The following is a 23,348-nucleotide window of genomic DNA, read 5'->3' on the forward strand; positions in this document are numbered from 1 at the left end:
TCTCTATGTCGCATCTCCTCTCCTGTGAAAACCTTCGCACTAAAACAAAAGCACATTTAGAGTTCCCATGTATTTCCTGACTTTACTACAGGTATCAAAGCGTTTTTTTTTTTTGTTTTTTGTTTTTTCAGCCTCTTCTTTTTAGTCTAACCTCTACTCTCTCTTCCTTTCTTCCATCATATTTCCTTCCCTCTCTTCCATCCTAAGCTTCTCCACCTCTGCATTTACCTCATCAGTTCTTCTCACCTCCCTCCCTCCTACTGTTTGCTACCAGCTGATTAAGGTTAATGTATTCATAACTGTCTATTTTGCTCTCGAGGGGGGTGGGGGGGGGGGCTGATATTTTGTTTTCTAGTTTTCTCTTTTTAATATTCATACTGACGATTCGTCTTGAACCAACATACATAAAGCTCCTCTCTAATTCTACCCGATGTTTGTAAATTTAGTTCAGTCATTTTGTTGTTTCATTAGCTTTTATTTATTTACTCGCGCTGCTGTTCTCACTTTCACATATACACAAGTCCTTTCTTTCAGACCCCCCCCCCGTACACACACACATACATGCAAACACACACACACACACAGCCGAGACGGTGTACAGCGTGTCCCAAATCACACGTTGCTACGGCAACAGTGCTGCAACACATCACAAAGATGAAGAGAGCGATAGAAAAGAAGCAGAGCAGGGAGATCTGAGGAGCTGTGAGATGGATTGATAAAGATGAGAGAGAGAGAGAGAGAATAAAAAAATTTAAATAGAAGGAAGGGAAGAAGGGGAAATGACAGGGAGTGAGACAGAAGTAGAGCCAGTAGTACCAAAGGAAAAGGGAGAGAGAGAATGGAGGAAATGGGGAGAAAATGAAAAAAAGATTTAAAGCAAAAAAAGAGCGAGGGAGGAGGAAGAAAAAGTGCCCCCCTGTAATACCTTTCTTATGTGTTTGAAGCAAGGTTTGGAAATATAAATGTGTAGTGTTGGTGTGCTAATATATCATTCCGGATCTGAAGTGAAATAAGAAAGAGAGAAGACAAAGGGAAAGGAGCCATGTGGTTCCAGACATCTGAATTGCTGCCCGTGTCTCTGATTATTCAAGGATTGGAAAGTGCTTATAGAAAAAAAGAAAGCTGAGTCAATCAGAGCTGTGCTGGTCCATTCCAATCCCTTACAAAGAGAAGAATGACGCCACGCGCTGATGGGATCAACGCAGGTTGTTGTCGACCTACAGAAATAATAACTCTTAAATCAGCATTTTTCTCTGATTGGCATAAAAAAACACTACGATGAAGAATATACAGAGGGCCGATATACAGCCACTGCTGATTGGTTAGGGCAAAACAACCCCTGTCCCAAACTGAGAGTGGCTAACACAACATGAACACAATGTCCAACTGAATACGGAATTTAGTCTAAATATCAGGCAACCTATGATTAACCTCATCACCTAAAGCTGGCAACAGACTTAAACATGCCCCACATATAGCAACTGTTTCCAACAACATACAGGTATGTGCAGGGAAGGAGCCCATAATGAATGGCAGAGTAAATGCGTAGAAAACACACTGGGCGATAGGTAGACGGTTATTAGTTGTCGCTTGGCAACTGCCAAAGTCAGGCTCTCAACATGTTCTTTCCAAAACAGTTCGTTTGTCACACTGCAATCCATGCGGAGAGGTGAAAAAAAAAGAAGCTAAATTTGGATGGAAAGATGGTGAATGGAAAGCTGAATGAAGCGGACTGCAAAATAAGTGCTGCTCTCTCACTCAAAGCACATTACACTTTATTTGCTTGCCTTATTTTTTTATAATTATTTCATATTTTTTTATTATTGCTTTGCTTTTTTTCATCTTTATGTCATGCCGGCGGTCCCGGGTCCAGTTTGAAACCTCAAACATGTTTCGCTCAATTCAAAGAGAACCGCTGCTGTGTGGGAAAACGTAAAAGTCGAATCCTGGAATATAATCTGACCCACAAATTGATCGATGAAAAACTATTCTGGCAAATAAAGTAATTCCATTTGAGGGTCTGAATCAGAGAGCGAACTGGTAAATACCACACACTGTGTGACTGCATGATTTGATGATTTGATGATCTAAACTGGAACAGACTCTTGCATCTAACGTGCACAAATAGGTAATGGCGGAGACATTGTGATTGTTGAGCTGCAACTTATACAGAATTTTGCTGCTTAGACTAACAATACGAAAGAACAGCGAAGACATCAATTCAATTTTATTTATAGTATCAAATCATAACACAGGTTATCTCGAGACACTTTACAGATAGAGTAGGTCTAGACCACACTCTATAATTTACAAAGCCCCAACAATTACAATAAGTCCCTCAAGAGCAAGCAGTGTGACCAGTGGCGAGGAAAAACTCCCTCTTGGGAAGAAACCTGGGACAGACCCAGGCTCTTGGTAGGCGGTGTCTGACGGTGCCGGTTGGGGATGTGATGAACAGTGGCGATAATAGTCACATTAATAATGGAACAGTGACTTCAAATGGTAGTCGTAGTAGTTCATGTCATATCAGGGCGCTGCAGGGCGTTACATTACTCAGTCTTAGCTACACTGCTTTGGCTCCCTGTGTCCTCTAGAACTGATTTTAAAGTCATACTTGCATACAAGGCTATCGACGGCTTAAAACCGGACTACATCACAGATTCCCTGCCTTCCTATGTTCCTTAACAAGCCCTTAAGGCCGGGACACACAGGGCCGAAAATCTGACTCGAATCTGTTCGGTGTGTCCCGTGCCATCGTCAGTCTGGGGGGCTGTCGGCGTTCATTTTGGCCGACCTGACATGTTCAGTCGGCGGCAGGGCAGTCGGGACTCACCCGGAAATGACGAGCGGATATGAGCGTGACTACAGTCTCTCAAAATCTGACGAAAATCTTTTAAACTGACCTTTGTCGAGCTGAAATGAAGAGATTCAGCAACTGCACGGCCTATTTCTCACTTAAAATGTTTTCAGAAACACGTTTCGGTGAACTATTTTAGTACAATATGAGATCGTATTCTGAACGGCCGCCATGACAGTCTGGCTTTGAATTTCTGGAGAAAACAAACCCATGTGACGTGTTCGTCCAATCAGCTGCCGGTTTTCATTTTTTGGGCAACAATACAGAGTAAAGCGCCCCTCGCTGTTAGGAGCGTACGCGTCTGCGTCTGTTGGTGTGTTCTGTGGCACTTTTTGGACCAACACGGGGAGACTGATCATTTCGACTGGCTTTTCTGTTGACAGTCGGCCGTTTGGCTGGTGTGTCCTGGCTATTAGATCCTCTTCTGCTGATTTTTTTTTTTTTTTTTTTTTTAGGTACTTACCACTACAAACAACAAGAAAGAGAGAAAATTGCAGTTTTTCGGAGATATACTCCTAAACTGTAGCCTGGGTAAACACTGACAAACTTCCGCTAAATTTGAGATTTGCTCTGCAAGTCAGTCTGGAGAAGAGCCCATTCAAACCCATTTCCAATGTCCCCAAAATCGAAGCACCAATCACAACCGCTGAGGCCGGCTTCACGCGACGATGACAGCGCAGCAACAGCGAGCAGCTTTTTGTTTACATTAAACGTGACGGCTACGAAGCGCAGCGTCACCCGGATCGTTGGTCTGATTGGTTGAATGAACTGTCAATGAACCTTTCCCAGACCCACTCTCTTACAACTGAGAAAGGGTCTGGTGTCAACCAGGCTACCTAAACTGTGGAACAGCCTCCCCAAAGATATTAGAGAGGCGGGCTATGTTGAAAATATTAAACTGCCCTTTAAAACATACATGTATCCCTTTTTTTTTTTTTTTTTTTTACAATGTGCGTCATATGGACTCCCCCATACAACTTTTGAACGTACACGTGTTCCACCAAAAGAAGTTCCTTCCCGAGGCTATTTTGCAGAGGCGCCTTCATTGCGTCCGGGGCTTAGCACCACCCAAGACGATTGTGATTGGTTTAAAGAAATGCCAATAAACCAGAGCACGTTTCTCTCCCATCCCAGAATGCTGTGTGAACTACCCTCCTCCGCGGCGCTGTGGAGGAAGGTCTGGCAATGCGAGACTACCCTGACACTAAACAATATTACAGACAACTATTTCTTCTCAATCCTCCAAAGATACTTTATTCTTCCAGATCCCTCTGGGAATCCTCATCGTGTGTGAAGTGTAATGCTACATTTTTTTGCCGTTGAAAGGATCAGTTGTAAATGTAAACAGACGGAGCGAGGTCAGCCGAGGTCAGCGGTGAGCAGGAGAGATGACATCATGGAGGCGGACGCAACTGTTTGTTTGATCAGCAGTGTGTGTGTGTGTGTGTGTGTGTGTGTGTGTGTGTGTGTGTGTCACATTATCGGAGTGAATAAAAGGACATGATCCTATGGTGAAATAGTTCATACACACAGAGACACTCTAAAATTCATGCGGACAGTTCATAAAGACCAACGTGCGCGCGCGCACACACACACACACACACACACACAGATGGCCAATGACATTGAAGGACATTAACTTGGATGAGTGGGCACGGTCGGCAATGTGTGCCGACAACACACACACACACACACACACACACACACACACACACACACAAGTCTGTACTAATATACTTATAAGGACCACAATCATTACTTAACCTTTAACCTAAAACCTAATCCTTGTCCAAATCTTGACCCAAATACCAACTCCTACACCTGTTCCTCCTCATTTTCTTATCTTTATATCCTTGTGTAGTAGAAACCCAGAAACACATGTACACACAAACACACACAGCCCGGATCCTGTGTTTACCACCAGCGCTTTCTCAAGGCTAGATAACGCCATTGAAGGTTAAAACCACTAAAACCTGATTGCTGTAGACCTAGATCTTGAACCTAGTACTGTCACGTTACTGTTGTCACTGTTTTATGGCCAGTCAAAATCCAGCACTAAAAACCTTACGGTTACTCAAAATGTGACACTACAGGGACTAATATGATGAAAATTGTTGTTTATTTGAAGGAATTGACAATGTCAGTCATCAATCATTCACATGTGGACATAGGGAAAGTTCCAGATGTTGTATTTTTACATAGAAATGGTATATGTTATTTAAATGAGGGTTCAGTTTAGGTTTTTTATGTTCTTTTTATATAAACAAATGTCTTTTGCCATCTTTTCAGCTGCCAGGCAGATACCTGCCACAAAGTTTAGTAACCTTCAGTCGCTGTTGACGTCTTCTTGTATCATCACTTTGAACTCTCTCCCATTCTCCAGGTATTGGTTATGCCTCAGTCGTGATCGTGTCCCTGCTGAATATCTACTACATTGTCATCCTGGCCTGGGGCCTCTACTACCTGTTCCAGGTAGGTTTGGAAGAAAGAAACTCTGATGGCAACACAAAAAAAACAACTTTCATTTACTTTCTCTCATTTCCCTCATAAATGACTTACATTGTAGAAATCCTGAAGGATTTTTGTCATGGCAGTGTGACTTCTGATTCTCGACCCTCTACGCACTCACTCGCTGGAATTGTAGAAACCCTTCTGGTAGAATTTATTTTGAGTGTCTGGAGTAAAATGAATAGTTCATCGAAGTAAATCATAATTTCCTAGCCCATGAACATAAGTTGGTTCATATAAAAACTACTTTTGAATTTGCAAATAAATGAAAAGTGTGTAAGAGTGTCTGTATAAATAATAAATGTGTAAGTGTGTTTTTGTGTATAAGGTCATAGCATCAAGTTTCAAATCAATAACTTCACAGCTTATCATACCTCCCTCAAAAAATGCATTGTGTATGTGCGTATTTAGTTTAAAAAAAGTGTGTGTGTGTGTGTGTGTGTGTGTGTGTGTGTGTGTGTGTGTGTGTGTGTGTGTGTGTGTGTGTGTGTGTGTGTGTGTGTGTGTGTGTGTGATTAGGTGAGGAAGTGTACTGATGCACACGGACATGTTCAGCTATATCTATACTTGTCCGTGTGCATCGGTACACTTCCTCACCTAATCATTCAGTCATACATGCCATCATCTATGGTTTCTTGTTTTCTTCCTTTTGTGCAGAAAGCATAGCAGTACACGCCCCTCCACAGACGCCATGTTTGATTGTGGTCACATAAACTGTGGATGTATAATAAGAACTGGATACAGCGTTCGCGGCAGAGCCACGTTCATTCCACTGGTGCTGCGTCCGTATTGTGAGCAGATGTTCTAGAGTCCTCCTCTGGCTGAGTACTTTTGGGCCAGAGGGGCGTCACGTGACGGGTTGGAAGTTGTAATTCCACTGTTTAGGCACTATGTTTAATTTGCTTCAAAGCCCGGTGCACTTCCTTAGGGCCTGATGGAAATGCTCTGATTAGCCCCCTTAAAGATGTTGGTTAACTGCACAGGCGAACGTTCAGTATGTTCACTAGGGACGCGCGTCAGTGCCAGCTGGGCTAGGCGTTCACTTAATTGCGTGGATCATGTTTCGGGCCTTAGAGTGTATTACACTTAGGCCAGGTTCACCTACCTTCGACAAAAAGAGAAGCTGTACTTAGTCAATGATCTCAAACGACTTAAACTTGAGTTGTGCAAGCATGGCACAAAGCTAAATCGTCCTCTAATGTAACGTTTTTTTTGTATGCGTTTCAGTGTTTTCAGCCGGAGCTGCCCTGGGCCAAGTGCAATCAGTCCTGGAACACCGATCGCTGCATTGAGGACACCTACCGCAAGAACAAATCCCTATGGCTGGCCGCCAACGCCACCAACTTCACCTCCCCTGTCACCGAGTTCTGGGAGTGAGTTACATAAGAGCACACATGCATGAATGCTCACTTGCATAACTACACGTTTTCATGTTATGTCATGTAATGTGTCATGGTTAGTTACATTCTATATGTCTTCTATAGGGTAACCTACAACTATGTGTAGGCCAAGACAGACATTAAGGAACCTTAATACAGAGGCTTTGTTTTTGCTTTGATTTGATTGGCTGGCACTCTAATAGACTAACAGACTAATAAAGGAAAACAGACGAATACCAAAGACTGCAGGGTTGTTAGATTTTATTATCTCAAACATTTAGCAGGCAGTGTGGTTGAAGAACCCTGCCAAAGACAACCTTTTAAGTTGTCGAAAGGACACGGGAAGTAGCTCAAACATCAGTAGTTTGGTCCAAAACGCCCACTGGATTAACTTGAAATTGGTGTAATTGTCTTTTTGTCAACATGTCATGAAGTGCTGTGACTGAGTTGCACAGATGGACCCACACACTTACAGAGCTTTCCTTTTATGTTTCAGACATAATGTGCTGGGTATCACCAGTGGTATAGAGGATATTGGTCCTGTTAAATGGGACCTGGCTCTGTGTTTACTGCTCGTCTGGGTCATCTGCTTCTTCTGCATCTGGAAGGGAGTCAAGTCCACTGGCAAGGTAAATATATGTTTCTGTTATCCCATACTATCCTGTATTTTTTGTTTTTATGACTCTGTGCCAGCGACAGCCGTAGGATTGGTTACCAAAACCCAGTGCCAATATGGCCCCAGTTCCTAAACAACCAGTATCTACCAGACCGAATGACAACACAGATTTCACTGCCTCATTGCGGTGCTGCCCTTTGGTACTCCGAAACGGACGTTACAGGCAACAGAAGCCTCATTGCATCTGACACTAGTTGACACTGCATTTGGCAGCAGGTAACATTAGCCTACTGTTAGCTCCTCCATCCATCTTCGTCCGCTTATCCGGTGTCGGGTCGCGGGGGGAGCAGCTCAAGCAGTTAGCTCCTAGCTGACTAAAACACAATTAAAATGCTGACCGCTAAACGAATGGCTGTATTTGACTGGAAAGGATTCCAACACCAGGAGATACAACAGTCTGCAGCTAAAGACAAAGTAACGTTAAAATAGCTGCACCATGGGCATTCCCGTAGTCAGAGTTGTCGGAGAATCAACACCGGACTTAATAGTGCATTCAATTGCACATTATAAGCTCATGGTAAATTCAATGTTTAAATTTGACCGTATGGCCTTAAAACAAGCCATTCTTTAATGTCACAGTCATTTTGTGCTCTTTGTATTATCGGTTCAGGCAACGTTTAGGCACCGGAACCATTTTAAAAGTATAATTTTAGCACTGGTATCAGCAAAAGAAAATGCTACCCAACCCTAGACAGCCTGGGCCGGAGGCATTATGTTTTTGGGTTGTCCATCCGTCAGTCCCATTCTCATGAACACAATATCTTAGGGAATGCCTTGGAGGGAATTTCTTCAAATGTGGCACTAACAACCACTTTGGGTAAGGTCACTGTGACCTCACAAATTGCATTTTTGGCCATAACTCAAGAATTCCTATACTAATTATGACAACATTTCACACAAATGTCTGATATGATAAAATGATGTGATGACATTTTATATCCAAAAGGTCAACTTGACTGTGACATCATAGAGTTCTGCAAAAATGCAAAAACACTTCATTATTCAACGCCGTAACTCAGGAACAGAAGGGAGGACATTTAGTCGGATACTGTACGGGTGACCCTAATCTTAGGTGCCCCACCTTGAAAGTGTGGTGATTGCCTTCGGTACTGCCAGGTTGAAGATGTGTGTTAAGCGTCCATGTTACACAAAAACATAGGCTTAATGTCTTTTATTAAATTGCTTTAAAGTCTTCACTAAATATAGTATACGAGTGTGGACAGACATCGATGTAAACTGCAACTTGACTGGTTTGGGGGAGGCAAACGACCTCAAGGCGATAGTTCTAGTTTATTACTGATTGTGTTTTGCACTGTTAATTTAGAGGAACAAGATAAAGTTCCTCTTGGGCTCGCTGAACTTAAAATAAATGCAAGAACTGACTTGTCTACTTGTGTCATTGCTGAATCATAATGACTGCCATAAATCATGACAGGGTGATTCTCATATGACTCTTTCACACTTTTTTTTTAGGTCTTACCAAGAGAACAATAGGGGCTATGTTCAAACTTAGTGCAGAGAAATGAAAGATTTTCTGAAGGCCTGGGTGGGCTGTTTAATAAATGGAATAATCTTGTTTTAGCCCTTACATCAAAATAATTTAAAGAGCGACAACAATAGCAAAGCAAATAGTCATAGCTGATGTGTTTTAAAGGGTTCTGTACAACAAGCAGTCCTCTTCTTCTTCTAGGAGGAAGAATAGAATACTGTCAGGGCAACATTTGGCTACACTCTGGTGTTGTATTTTCTCACAAAGATACTGTTCTTCATGACAGCACTTCCCTAAATAAATATATCACCTGATTTTTAAGACGTCAAGACCTCTGTCTTGACGTCTGTTGATATTTTACAGTTGAAAACACACTTGTCAGTGCTCTCAGCTGGATAAACTACTGTATGTAATGGACACAATTGTTAAAATCTCAAACATATCTGTACTGCAACTTTTTGTCACTTATTGCCTAATATACTGTGTACTGTATACAGTATATAATTCAGTTTAATGGCTTAAAAAGAAAACATTATATGGGTGGGAATTCTGGCTGCCTTGTTTCTATAGTCTTGCAGGATGGATGTACCCTTGGATAAATGCATAAAGGGAACATTTCAGACCTTGTTCAATTGCTGCTACAACAACATCAACAACTCACCCGAGACCAGAGGCAGCTCCATCAATCCTAGACTGCTCTTTATATAACCTCAACACTTTTTATTGATTGGTCTGGCCTGACGTATGCTCTCTGGTTGCTCCAAGTTGTAACTCTTGTAATAAAGTCACTCTGGCAAGGCCAAATGTGGTCACTGCTTTCCAAATAACAGATACTGATACACTGCTATTGATCTAAGGGACAGCCTGTGGTCATAATCCAAGAAGAGTTCACACATTTATCAAACAAAATTCCCTGTAATGACATTATAGATAGCTAGTAGACCAAATAACAAACATGACATTTATGTCATGGCCAAAGCAAAACATATTTGAAACTCAAGTTGCAACTAATAGCCTTCCTCTGTAAAATAATACAAACTGGAGGAGTGTTACCATAATGGGTGACTTTGCTTTTCTGCATTGTGATCTCCCTAAGGTGGTCTACATCACAGCCACGTTCCCATTTGTCATGCTCATCGTGCTGTTGATTCGTGGCGTAACACTGCCCGGTGCTGCTGCGGGCATCAAGTTCTACCTGTACCCTGACCTCGCTCGTCTGAAGGACCCAGAGGTAGGTGCCCCTGTGCTGTCTGAGTGAGAAAACTCTTCTTCAGGTATAGTTCAGTCACAACAGAATTACTGCACTAGATTTTCTACCAGACTTCCCTAGTCCATATTAGTGTTACCCACAACTTAGGGCATTTTCACACCTATAGTTTGTATGCTCTGGTCCAAATCAGTTAATGAGTCTTGGAACGTTTTCCCATTGTTTTGGTTTCGTTACCCACGGAGAAAAAGCTAAGCGTACCAAAATGCGTCATTACAAATCACGCAAGAACGTTCACTCCACTTTTCAGTCAGATGTGTCTGGGGGCGGGAGCAAGAAAGTAAATACAGGAAGAAGGTCCTGTGTTCTGGACTAGTGCGTATTTCTTCCATCTCCATGGTCAAACCAGCTAATTTCATTTAAATAATTTTTCAGACATTGTTTCGCGAGCTACGCCACTATGACTACTCAACGACACATTGCTCTGTCTCCAACTTTAGTGGCGGCTAATTTGACCAGGGAAATGCAAGCGCAATCTACTGTATTTCTGTGAGAGAAACATTACAAGCTGCTTCAGTTTGCTGCTCTGCCGTATCACAGATTGTAAAGCACACCTGACTACAGGAGATATTTAGCTCAGACTTGCGGGGTACACATAGTTGGTGCGGTTCGAGGTCAAATCGTTATCACCACAAATGAACCGCTCCAGAGTTTGTTTGAAAGCGTATTGAGACCACCTCATCAAGGTGGTCTTGGTATGCTTGTTTAGTCTGCTTTTGGTTCGTATTCGAGTGCGATTGCTGCATTCTCACCTGACCAAATGAACTGCACCAAGGGGGAAAACTCTAGTGTGCTACAACCGTACTAAATGAGGCAGGTTCCCAAACCCTAACCCTAACCCTAACCCGCCCTTCTAGCTTCTCTATGCATGCCCTGTGCTTCCCGTCATCAGCAGACCTCAGCCTTTCTGTCCCCACTCTCGCCCCCCTACTTGACAGGTATGGATTGATGCCGGCACCCAGATCTTCTTCTCCTATGCCATCTGTTTGGGCGCCATGACATCCTTGGGGAGCTACAACAAGTACAAATACAATTGCTACAGGTGAGGAATCAGTTTTCAGTGAGGGGGTTAGCGGTAGTGGAGAGCGGGAAGTGAAGGGATCCTTGTGTGTTCATTAACAAATCCTCCTCATGACATATGTGTGACATAGGGACTGTTTGCTGCTGGGAGCCCTCAACAGTGGTACCAGTTTTGTGTCTGGCTTCGCAATATTTTCCGTCCTGGGCTTCATGGCACAAGAGCAAGGGGTGGACATTGCTGATGTGGCAGAGTCAGGTACGAGGGTTCTGTAAAGGTGGCAGTGATGGTGGGCGCTGCTTCCTGGATAACAAATTAAACAACAGTAAATGCAAAGAAAAACCGCAACGAATCCCTAAAGAGAATTGGCCAATATGTTTGTTTTTAGACTTGAATGGTAACTTGGTATTAAATAGATTTAAATGGATTTCAAATGACGGCAATCGGAATATGGAAGTTTCCGCAATCAAACACTACTTGACAAAAGCAGAATGTGAGAAAATATTAACATATTTGATCGGTTTGTTAGCGCATCATTCAAGTAAAGCAAGTTGGATGGATTAGGGCTAAGATAGAGATGTTGCAAAAATTATTTAGTTTTTGAAGAGAGCGACATTAAAAAATAAGCTAGAATTGACCCTTAGAACTAGCTGTGTGCATCTTGTGCCAGAAGCTTTAACGTGCTATCACAATTCTGGTCCTGAAAGGTTCCTACATGTGACAAACTGATGTCACCATTGCTGTGGCTCCTGCCAAATCGGCATATGGGTTTATTAGTTGTTTCTACAAAAGTTTTTTTTTTTTTTCTCTATAACTGGCAACTTCATCTTTTTGTAATTTGTTAGGGCCCACAGCCATGAAATAACTAACCAAATCACAAAACTCCATGGTAAACATGAACTACTTAACATTTCAGCAAACTAAGAAAAGTACGAAATTAAATAACATGAGTATTCATGATCACATGAGCCTGAGGTGTTTTCGTAAAGGTTTCATGTAACCCTAAGTCCCAACATAATTTCCATGGATTTGAACTATATATATTACATTATATAGTGTTAGTGCCATTTGACAAAAACTCTGAGGCTGCAAATGCAACTTTTGTTTTTGTGAGGAGACAATGTTAGCCCAGTTTAAGCTGGACGTCATGCTTGCTTTTCCGAATCACAAAATGATTTCATTTAAGCTTGTTTTTCATGTCACAGAGCGGACAAAAAATGATGTTGGCTTGTTCTTTAAAAAATACACTCAGTGATTGACTGATGAAAAGTTTTTTTCTAGAACCACTATTGGGCCTTGTTTGGAAAGTTTGAATCTCCTCTTTTCTGGATTTTACATGCTTCCGTTACACCCTTAAGACATAAAACATCTTGTTTGACGTTAAATGAGACACAAACTTGAAACTTTTCATTTTTGCTGATTACAGAACAATGATGTTGTTGGCGTCAAATTCTTTTGTGAAACTTAGGCTTCATCTATTGCCCCGAGATTATCCAGTTTAACAAAATGAAATTTTGATTAGACTTTAAACACCGTCCATGCTGCCAGCCCAGTCGATACGAATATTGGACAATTCTATAGTCTCCAATTTGAGTCCAGTGCCAAATTCATTTTTAGCAGAATTATCCAGTATCAACGTTTTTTTTGGCGAGTGGGTTGGTGTTTCTCAGGTGACCAAAGATTAGAAGAGTATATCAGAGGAACTAGACAGAGCAATAGAAATAGAAGGTTAGTCTGGGGTTAGCACTATTGGAATATCATACTATGGACGGGCAAATCCCAGTTCAAACTGCAGAGGGCCCAAAGAAAAACTCAATATTTAGAACCAATTGCACCGTTGTGCAGTTGCTAATCAAGAGGTAATTTTCCAGCTTGAAAAAGAGTGGCCATGTTCTGTGAGCCTAAGAATAGATTTACCAAACATTTGGGAACATCACAAGTAAGCCTGCCTTAACTGCGACTGCTTGTTTCTGATGTAACTGACGGAGGAATGAAAGTTATCAGCATGAGAGTGCAATATAAGCACACATGCGACTGCTTCTGTAGACCCAGGACTATACTAAAAAAGTAAAAAATAAAGTAGTATTTTATGTTTTGACAGTCAAGTTATGATTTATCACACTGTTGGATGTGGATCTCATGAGTTAAAGGTTAACTTGTTCTTTTTTTCAACCTGGATTATTGTTATCCTTGGACAATCTCTGAAATTGGTCCAGTATTAAGCAAGACCGCTGCAGTCGGCAGCGGCGAAACTAGCTACAATGTAAGTTATTGGGCAATTGCGTACCTTCAATTTACGTCCATAAAATCACTTGTTTTGCGACTGACAGATTCAGATTATTATTCTAAGTGTCTGACAACATTATGGAAAGGTTCCATACAGAGATGGACCTTTCTGTTAAAGAGTAAGATCCTTTTTGTTTAACAAGAAATCCCCAAAATTGCTAACTGTCAAAAGCCATCTCGGTTCGTCTTTCCACTGTTCGAACAATCAGCACTCAGTAAAAGTATTGTTTATTTAAATGGAGTTTGGCGATAGCGATTTCAAGGAGGTTTCTAAGGATACTCTTACATACTCTTTAATAAAAAGGTCTATCTCTGCAGGGAACCTTTTAACTTTGAATAATAATCCGAGCCTGTAGTGGCAAAAACAACACTTTTAGTAAAGAAATTTGACGATGCACACCCCCTATGTAATTACAGTGCAGCCCGGTTCGCTGTCTGCCGGTTACAGCGTTCTCCCTCGATACTGGACCAATTTCAAAGATTTTTGTTCACATTAGTCACTTGGACACCAATGTATGAGAAAATAGAGGTTAAAAAAAAGAACAAAATTTCCTTTTATTTTTGTTTATTTTTATTTGATCACCTGCTAGAATTTCCCATCTCAGGAAATGGATGTTGGTACTATTTTTCGAGTCAACACGGTGTTTGGTTGGATGCCTTGTCATAATTTGCAAAAATTAAAAACCTGAACATACTTTAGTACCTTGCTATCAGCTGCAATACTGTATTGCTGTCACGGCTGTTTCCTTGTTTCTTAACTTCTGTTTTACAGTTCCCAATTTAGCATCAATGTCAAATTAGACTGCAGAAAAAAAGCCGCTGCCATCTGCTGCTATTTTGCTACGGCCGTTTTGCTTCCTCATAGAGAGGACCATGCTTAATTCAGTCAGGGATGCAAAATGGCTAGAGTGACGTAGGTGTTGATATACTTAAAAACAAAAATATTTTGAGGAACCAAGATGCACTTGATTTACCTTTTCTAGCAGTTGATTGTCTTTCAGTTGCCTGGAAAGGTGAATCAAGCAAAAGTAGGTTAATTATATCATTACATTTCTGCAATGTTTACTGCGATCTACAGTCTTTTTGTTAACTCCACACAACATATAAAACTAGTACATGCTGGACATGCTTCTCGACTTCTCTTATGACTTACTTCCACAGAGATGCAGTTACACGATACTAATAATTTAACTTACATGTTATATTCTACATGTTCTTTATTGTTCTGTTTTCCATTATTATTATAATCTAAGTTTTCCTTGTAATATGTCATTTTCAATGTTTTGATATGGTGTCATTTGTTAACTGCATAAGTAATGTTTCCAAAGGAAATAACAGGTAAGTAAAGATGTGTTAGACATACTTAATAATGACAACACCTAGCTGCATACAAATACATAGTACATAAAGCTCTATATTCCGTGTTGTAGCCCAGTTTTAATCATGCATTCGTAGCTGGTTTTGTATCTCCAATGTTTTGGGTTTTTTTCTCTTCCCACAGGGAGGCAGATCAGATGAGCTTACCGTGATACTAATGTTTCCTCCCCCCCCATCCCCCTCTGTCTGCTCTCACCCCCCCACCCCCCCCAACCCCCTTCTCCTCTTTAGGCCCAGGCCTGGCGTTCATTGCCTACCCTAAAGCTGTTTCCATGATGCCTTTTCCTACAGTCTGGGCAATTCTCTTCTTCATTATGCTGCTGCTGCTGGGCCTCGACAGTCAGGTGAGCAGAAACCCGAAACAACTTTCACACATTTACAGCTGTTGGAGCTGCAGGAGCCTGGGCGCTAAGGGATGTGGTGATAACACTCACGGCTGTTATTGAGGTTCACATGAGCAACACACTACAGTAGAAATCTGTGCACAAACTTAAAGGGTGTTTAAACAAGCCTCCTGCAGCTTATTTTATTTTCTGAAAATGTGTGTTTCTGTGCATTTTGAAGAAAACACACAGATTTTTCTTTTTTTTTCCTAATAAACCAAAGTCGGATTAACATACATGAAGAAACCAACATGCATCATACCAACATACTGGCCGATTTACAGATGCAAGAAAAAAGAATTTCTGACATTGTATCTTACATTACATTTACAAAATAGTCAGGGTCACCTCACCTCCACATAATCCGCATTCTTTGTGTGTGTGGGTGTGTGGGTGTGTGTGTGTGTGGGTGTGTATGTGTGTGTGGGTGTGTGGTTAGTTACTCAACTTTCCCACAATAAATAAATTAAAAGCTGCTTTAACCAAAATCCGTGGCTCCGAACAACATTATCCATGTCGCTAACACTGGCACATTTCCAGAAATGTTAATGTGCATTGTTCTGATAAAATAAATAAAGTTAATGTTATTAGCTGTATCCATCTTATTCAATATTTTTGATAACACCACTGTCTCTGTGTCCCCCTGCAGTTTGTGGAGGTGGAAGGGCAGATCACATCACTGGTGGATCTGTATCCGTCCTTCCTAAGGAAGGGTTACCGCAGAGAGATCTTCATCGCTATCATCTGCTGCATCAGCTACCTGCTTGGACTTACCATGGTTACCAAGGTAACAACACCAAGCCACAGAGACCGAGTGCGTTGTGTCATACTCTGAAAGCCCCGCCCACCGGAGGGGAAAACAATCGGCGCCACAATATGCAACCAAGTGCCTGTAGCTATCTAAAGGCATCCGATTTACAAATGTCAAAGGATTATTTTAGCACCCCCTTGTCTAACTGAGAAGACAAGTTAGCGGTTAGTAAGCTAATGTTAGCTTAGTGTTAGCAAGCTAAGGCACTTGCAGACATAATAGTAAGCTTGACTTACAGAATTATAGTTATCCTAACACTGACATTTGGATATTTAACTTGATAACAAAATGCTTGCTTGCAAACTAACATTGGGCATGTCGATAGGTTAGGGGTCTCCCCTTTCCTCACGCCTGTATCCACTTTTGTCTTCCTAAAAGCTCAGGTTTTCGATTCGACAGCTTATAAAAACTAAATGTATGGGTTCTTTACCATGTTGGTAATGCATCTTACCACACAGCAGCTTTTAGGCATTTTTCTGTTGTTTGCTAGCAGACGGAATTGACAAAGAGGCACCTTAACTTTACACAGTACAAGTCAATGGAGAACAAGGAGTTGTTTTCCCCATCCGGTGTGGACGGGACCTAAATGTGCTCTGTCTCTATTAAGGAGAGGGCAGCATTTTGGATATACTTGTATATCACATACATCATTTATAGAGTAGCCTATTATCATGCACACAGCACATGTTGATATTGTAACTATGGCTGCTGGCCTCATTTCAGCTCCATCCAACAGCTCAGTACTCCAGGGACAACAGTGTTCATGCAGCTATTAGAGTCGGTCCCTGGGGAGATGACAGGGGGCTATTTATACTGTCAAGTCATGAGAACTTCCCATCAAACCTCTGGTATTAATAGATACTGTAGACCTGACTTAGCTTTTTCCAAATCTTCATCTTCTTCAATCCTATTTCTGTCTCTTGTCTGTTTTCCCCTGTTTCTCATCATGTCTTATTCCTGTCCTTCATCTCCTCTCACTTCGCTTCTCTCCTCCTCCTCTAGAATTCTTCTGCCTTGTTCTCTCCACTTGTCAAACTCTTTTTGTTTCTCAAACCTTCTTCCTGTTTGCGTCCCCCATGTTCATTCTCTGGAGAATAAAATCAACATTTCCTCCACGTTGATTCATACAGACCCATCGTTGTGATGTATCCTCCTCCCAACAATTGCCCTGTACCAATAGACCCTTCTCACTGTGGACATGTTGACTTGTCGCATACAAGTGTTACTGTCATAAGTTTGCTGGTATTGTGCGTGCTGGCTCAGCGGGACACAAAATGAAACCAAATCCCAAGTCATTTGTTTTACCTGCGCTATTCGTGTTAAGTCCTAGCATAGCAAATTCGGCTGTGAAAAAGGTCTATTAATTGAGGCTACTCAAAGTTGGACATACTTGACAGACTTGGTTGTGTGTCCACACAGCAGTTTAAAAGGAGATTTAATGTAATTAGAGCCTAATATTCAATCAGAATTACAACATGGCTACCAATGTGCCAAACTGAAATTCAACATATTGAGTGTTTTGAGACCCTAGAATCCAGTGCCAAAATGGTTGAAACCCCAATTTCCTTTGTCAAAATTTGGACCATTGGCGTTACATATTGGATTTTGCCCGTCCATCTTCTGTAAGAGACCTCTCCAAGACCGAGACAATTTGTCACACTGTGTGATTGGGCACTTTGGAAAGAAACATGTGTAGACATGTTCCCTTGAATGACAGCCAAACTCCATTACATCAAACAAAGTGACTTAATGCATAATTTCTTCAAGTTACATCAAGCCCAAGACCCATTTTACTACACTTATTGCACCTTCATTCCCCAGAGCACAAACCAGCATCTCATATAGAGGCTGTCTACGTGTCAAAACTATGAGATTATAACGTGAGTAAGACCAGATAACTATCTTGACTGGAACTGCTGGGTTACACAATGCAGTTTGCATAAGTCCCTCTGTGAAAAAAAATAAAACTAATTTCCCCTGAGTGCTACAGGCTTTTTCCCCAGTGAAAAACATACTTTAAAACATGGAACGCTTAGATGAAATCTCTGTAGGTTGAATCAGTTATGGTACAAAAGAGCAAATTAGACATTTTTGTTGTTTGTTTATGGTGAAACGTGTTTCTGTCCATCCAGTGTCTCCAATTCCTGCACTTAATCTCACACTCTCCGCTCTCCTTCTCTCATCACTCTTTTCTTCATCCATAACTCATCCTCTCCTTCCTATGCAAACCTGGTCTCACACAACATTCAACCTTCTCACTCATTCAGTCATTCTATTTTCTGCCTGCTCTCGCTCTCTCATTCTCTCTCTCTCTCTCTCTCTCTCTCTCTCTCTCTCTCTCTCTGTCTCCTTCTGTCGTTCCCATGACAACATCTTTTTATGGCTGCGGTGGCCTGGTTCAAGTATAGGATTCACATGATTGTTATAACAGTTTTCACACTGGACAGACACACACACACACACACACACACACACACACACACGCACACATCGGCTGCTCACATTTGGTCATGTTAAAGTCTTGAAAATGTCCCCGTTTTACATATTTTAATGTTCATTATATGATCTTTCAAGAATCACGTTTTATTTACAAGCTCTTGCACTTTAGTGAGTGTTCCTGAAGCTCAGTGTATTGAGGAAGGCTAAACTGAAACTGTATGCACTGAAAGGCACAAGAATATAGACCTTGCACAGGTTTTAATATTTATAAAATATATTTTTAATATATTTTTAATATGAAAATATTGCCTGATATATGTACTTGGGGAAAAAAAACTGATTTTTAAAGCCTGTATGTCTGTGTGTCTGTCTGCAGGGTGGCATGTATGTTTTCCAGCTGTTTGATTACTATGCAGCTAGCGGTGTGTGCCTTCTGTGGGTGGCATTCTTTGAATGTATAGCTGTTGCCTGGGTTTATGGTGAGTACCATGCTTCCAAATATAACTAAATATTGTGAGCCTGTAGGATGTATACTTAATAACTTACTAGTGCACAGGAAGTGAATGCTTCTAATGTATTGCCTTGTAATGTCTCCATACACTGACGTTGACGTCCGGCTGCCTTTTTGCACTCTCTCAAAGAGCCTGCATAGATCCATAGATGGCTGTATCACAGCAACGTCCATTTAGAGACAGCAAAGCTGTCTTATCAGACCACAGGCCAATTGCTGCTAGTGCAACTGCAAATACGGTAAAAGAAGTAGGGATATAACGATGCATCATGAATCGGTTAAAAATCGATGCAAATGGGGCAAACTCATGACGGAGTTACGGAGAACTCATGACGTCACCCGTTGGTTTGTGGCGCTCTGCTAGGAGTCGTCGAGTTTGCCGTTACGGGCGCAGCCATCCTGGTTGCGGATGTGACGATTTTAGACGAGAGGGAGGAGTGAGGGAGGACCCACGTTGCGTTACACGCTTTCACTGGCAATCACATCGTAGCCACGCCCTAAAACCCCCCCTGCTTTATCGCAGATTTTAAAATCAACGAGACTATAATTCAAAATCATTCTTTGTTGCAGAAGACTTAAAACTAGCGATTGAGACCATAAACTCATTATGAAAATGTTTAGTGAGGTAATAAATCAAGTGAGAAGTGGGTCACTTTCTCATAGACTTCTACAGAAACCGACCTCCTTTTGGAATCGCATGTATCGCCCCCTGCTGGAATTCAGATAGAATGCCGGTTTAAGGCACTTCCGCATTTGCAGCACTTCACCGAACCGGATGCTTTGTCCATTAATATTAACAGTCTATGGGCGAACTCTAGCTTACCCAGTAGAGTTTGCGCCCCAATGTAGGCAGCAGCCCATGTTTGAGTCCGACCTGTGGCCATTTGCTGCATGCTGCTGTCATCCCCTCTTCCTCTAAAAAAAGTAAAAAGCCCCCCCAAAAAATCAGGAAAACAAAATTGATATAAATGTGTAAAGATTACAACACGCAGATAAAAAAATTGGATGAAAAATGAATCGCGATGCAATTTTTAAACGGCCTAGGGCGTGATCTACTTTTTCATTTGTCTAACTTCAGACCTCACTGTATCTTCTTAGTTTATTCATTTTAAGAGATTATTTTTCTATTTATTTAGTTATCTGGATGTGGGATTTGTTTTATATAATTATTTTTTATTTAATTTTTCTTAAGATAAAATACAATTTCAGTTGCACTTTTGATAAGAGGACACATCTGTTGCCTTGCACAGTTTAAATAAATGAAGGAATATTTTCAGTCATTAGTCCGCAGGTCATTCAGTTAAAGAAATCGTGAGAAATTCGTATCGCGAACTTAAAATCGTGAATCGTATCGAATCGTGACTTGTGTATTGTTACGTCCCTAACTAGAAGGTTTCGTATACCTTTTTGCAACACCGTAGTTTTCATGGAACATGGGATACAGCTTACTGTGGACTTGCAAAAGACAGGAACTTTTAGGACAACATTTTTCTGAACTGTGTCGAGGTAAAAACAGGCTAAGGCCATTGTTGGAACTTTATGAAGTATACACTAAATCTACTGAACCGAGTATTAAAACATTGTAGCTGAAAATCATCCATGCACAAGCCATCCAAGATTGGACACCTAGATTAATTGTTACTCTCTGTGATTTTTGGTTGATTCATTTTCTGCATTGCAAACTTATTTTCTAAGTTCTTCATTTTATTTCCCTCTTCATTATGTCATTTTTTTATTCCCTGTGTAAAGCACTTTGTACTGCATCTGTGTCTGTATGAAAACAAGAATCTTGCCTTGCCTATTTATTGTTGTGAAATCAAAAAAAGATCAGTCCTGGTGCATTGTGTTTACTTGCAGAAAATAATCCGTATTTATAATTCTCATCATTTCACTGTCTTCCCAGGCGTTGATAATTTCTATGATGCACTTGAGGACATGCTTGGCTACAGACCAAATCGTTGGATGAAATGGAGCTGGAGTTTCATCACTCCTTTACTGTGCATGGTAAGAGTCTGCTCTTATTGCAATGAACAGTAATCTGTAACCAAGGGTTTCTTCCTCTTTTTTATTACAATTCTTCTGCTTCCTGAAACTTGTACAAGTGTCATCATGATGGTCACATGTTTCTTAAAGAGACATGTCGCCATTTTAAATCGAGAGTGGAAATCAATCCCAGACCCTAATTGAACACCCATACGTCTTAGGGCTGTGCAATTAATCGAAATTGAATCGTGATTGTGATTCTGGCTCCCAATGATCACAAAAACAGAATAATTGAGGAACAACAATTATTTAGCTCATTACGTTTTGCAAGTAAACTCTTATTTTTCTCTTGTGTTCTGAATGAAAAAATAAAGTAAAAATATATATAAAATAGGAAAAGTATTAAGGCAAATTTCAGTTTGTTTTTGTTTTTTTTACTGTTGATTTATTTAACGTTTTCCACTGTTTTTTAAGTTCAATAATTGCAACATCTTTCCAAAAGTCAATGAGTAATCGTGTTAAATTATCGTGATTTCAATATTGACCGAAATAATCGTGATTATATTATTTTCCATAATCGAGCAGCCCTAATACGTCTTTTACTGAGCAGCTTGAAGATATGGATGGTCAATGCATATACTGTACATGTTGGCACTAACACTATTTATTATGTATATATTCTGTTAGTTTGCAATCTTAACATATATGTACTTTCTTTATTTTGTCCTCTTATATTCACTACTGCTTTTTATTGCTCTCAACAGCTGTGTCGTTTCTATTCTTTGTACTCTGCGCTCTGTCATTTTCACCTTTTTATTGTTGAGACTTCTGCTTGGTGCTTCTTTTTTTTTTTTTTTGCTGCTAATCTTTTTGGTTCGGTGCTGCGTTTTGTGTTTTTAAGTTGTGCTCTGCTTTTGTGTCTTTCTTTCTGGTTTATTTGTATGTTAAAAAGCCTTTTTAAGCCAGGGGGACTACAACAAAAGAAAGATAAATAGCCTTCTTGGCTAATTCTGTCATTTTTAACCCATGTGAAAACATGCATTTTTATTTTTGTTAATTTGCAATATCCCCTTCTTACATAAACTGAATTGAGTTGATTAACTTAAAATTCAATATACAGTATTTGCCTTGAACCTTCCATAAATGCTTTACCAAAATGTCTCCACAGCATGTAAAAACAAGAATGTCCTGTAACCCTTTACTTGAAGGTATCTACATGAACACATGACACTGTCATGAACACTTGTCATGACAAAAAGCGAATGACACAGCGTTGCGTCATAAACATTTATGACTTGTTTATAATGTTTATGACACGTTCATGCCAGTGTCATGTCACTGTTATGTAGATACCTTCAAGTAAAGTGTAACCGAATATCCTCAAAACATACTTGAATAAATGATATACTACATTGGTACCCTTGGGCCATTACCACCATGTTATATTGTGTACTTACTTTCAAAATGTGAAACTATCCCTTTTTTAAAGGCTGACATTTGTGTTGAAACATGTGTTCCTCTTCCTCTCAGGGCTGCTTTATCTTCTCCTTGGTCAAATACAAGCCGCTGACATACAACAAGGTCTACGAGTATCCGGACTGGGCCATCGGAATAGGTTGGACTCTGGCCCTGACCTCCATGATCTGCATCCCCATGGTGGTTGTCATCAAGATCATCCGATCTGATGGGCCGCTCATTGAGGTGGGTGGAGGAGGAGCCGTCTGGTAGCTCTGCAGCTTCAAACAGTTAGTTTTGAAGGCTGGTTCAGTTTAGGGCTGCAACGAACGATTGGTTTCATTGTCGATTAATCTGTCGATCATTTTCTCGATTTAATGGATTTGTTGTTTAGCCTGTAAAAATGTTAGAAAATGGTTAAAACAAAAGTTTCCCAAAGCCCAAGATGACGTCCTGAAATCTCTTGTTTTGTCCACAACTCCCAGATATTCAGTTTACTGTCACAGAGGAGAGAAGAAACTAGAAAATATTCACATTTATGAAGCTGGGATCAGGGAATTTTTGACAGAAATGACCGAAACCGGTTAGTCGATTATCAAAATAGTTGCCGTTTAATTTAATCGTCGACAACTAATCGATTCCTCCTGTCGGCTCTAGTACAGATCAGAGATGCTCGTTCCACTGAAGGGCAAAAAAAAAAAAAAAAATAATCAATCGCCTCTAATGCATTTTTGTGGGTTGGTTATATTCATTCATATATATTTATATTAGTTTTTATCAACAACAAAAATAAACTAACACCCTCATCTCTTTTTCTTTTTTTTTTTTGCATTTTTTCTATCCCATCTCCCCTCTCTTTTGCTCACTCCCCTCTCCGTTACCGCTCACTCCATTCCTCTCTTTCACTTA

General features: G+C 40.7%; 1 protein-coding gene across 1 annotated transcript in view; it reads left to right on the top strand.

Annotated features, from left to right (window-relative positions):
* LOC120558103 (sodium- and chloride-dependent taurine transporter-like) overlaps nt 1–23,348 on the top strand; it is a 51,826-nt gene that overhangs the window by 22,359 nt on the left and 6,119 nt on the right. The window contains exons 4-14 of the mRNA XM_039798972.1: nt 5,241–5,329; nt 6,593–6,738; nt 7,241–7,373; nt 10,006–10,140; nt 11,115–11,218; nt 11,328–11,452; nt 15,089–15,201; nt 15,890–16,027; nt 18,867–18,969; nt 20,905–21,005; nt 22,515–22,685. Of these exons, the coding sequence (XP_039654906.1) occupies nt 5,241–5,329; nt 6,593–6,738; nt 7,241–7,373; nt 10,006–10,140; nt 11,115–11,218; nt 11,328–11,452; nt 15,089–15,201; nt 15,890–16,027; nt 18,867–18,969; nt 20,905–21,005; nt 22,515–22,685 (1,358 nt within the window). The remainder of the gene's footprint in view (nt 1–5,240; nt 5,330–6,592; nt 6,739–7,240; nt 7,374–10,005; nt 10,141–11,114; nt 11,219–11,327; nt 11,453–15,088; nt 15,202–15,889; nt 16,028–18,866; nt 18,970–20,904; nt 21,006–22,514; nt 22,686–23,348) is intronic.

This window comes from Perca fluviatilis, chromosome 4, assembly GCF_010015445.1.
Source record: "Perca fluviatilis chromosome 4, GENO_Pfluv_1.0, whole genome shotgun sequence".
Lineage (NCBI taxonomy): Eukaryota > Metazoa > Chordata > Actinopteri > Perciformes > Percidae > Perca > Perca fluviatilis.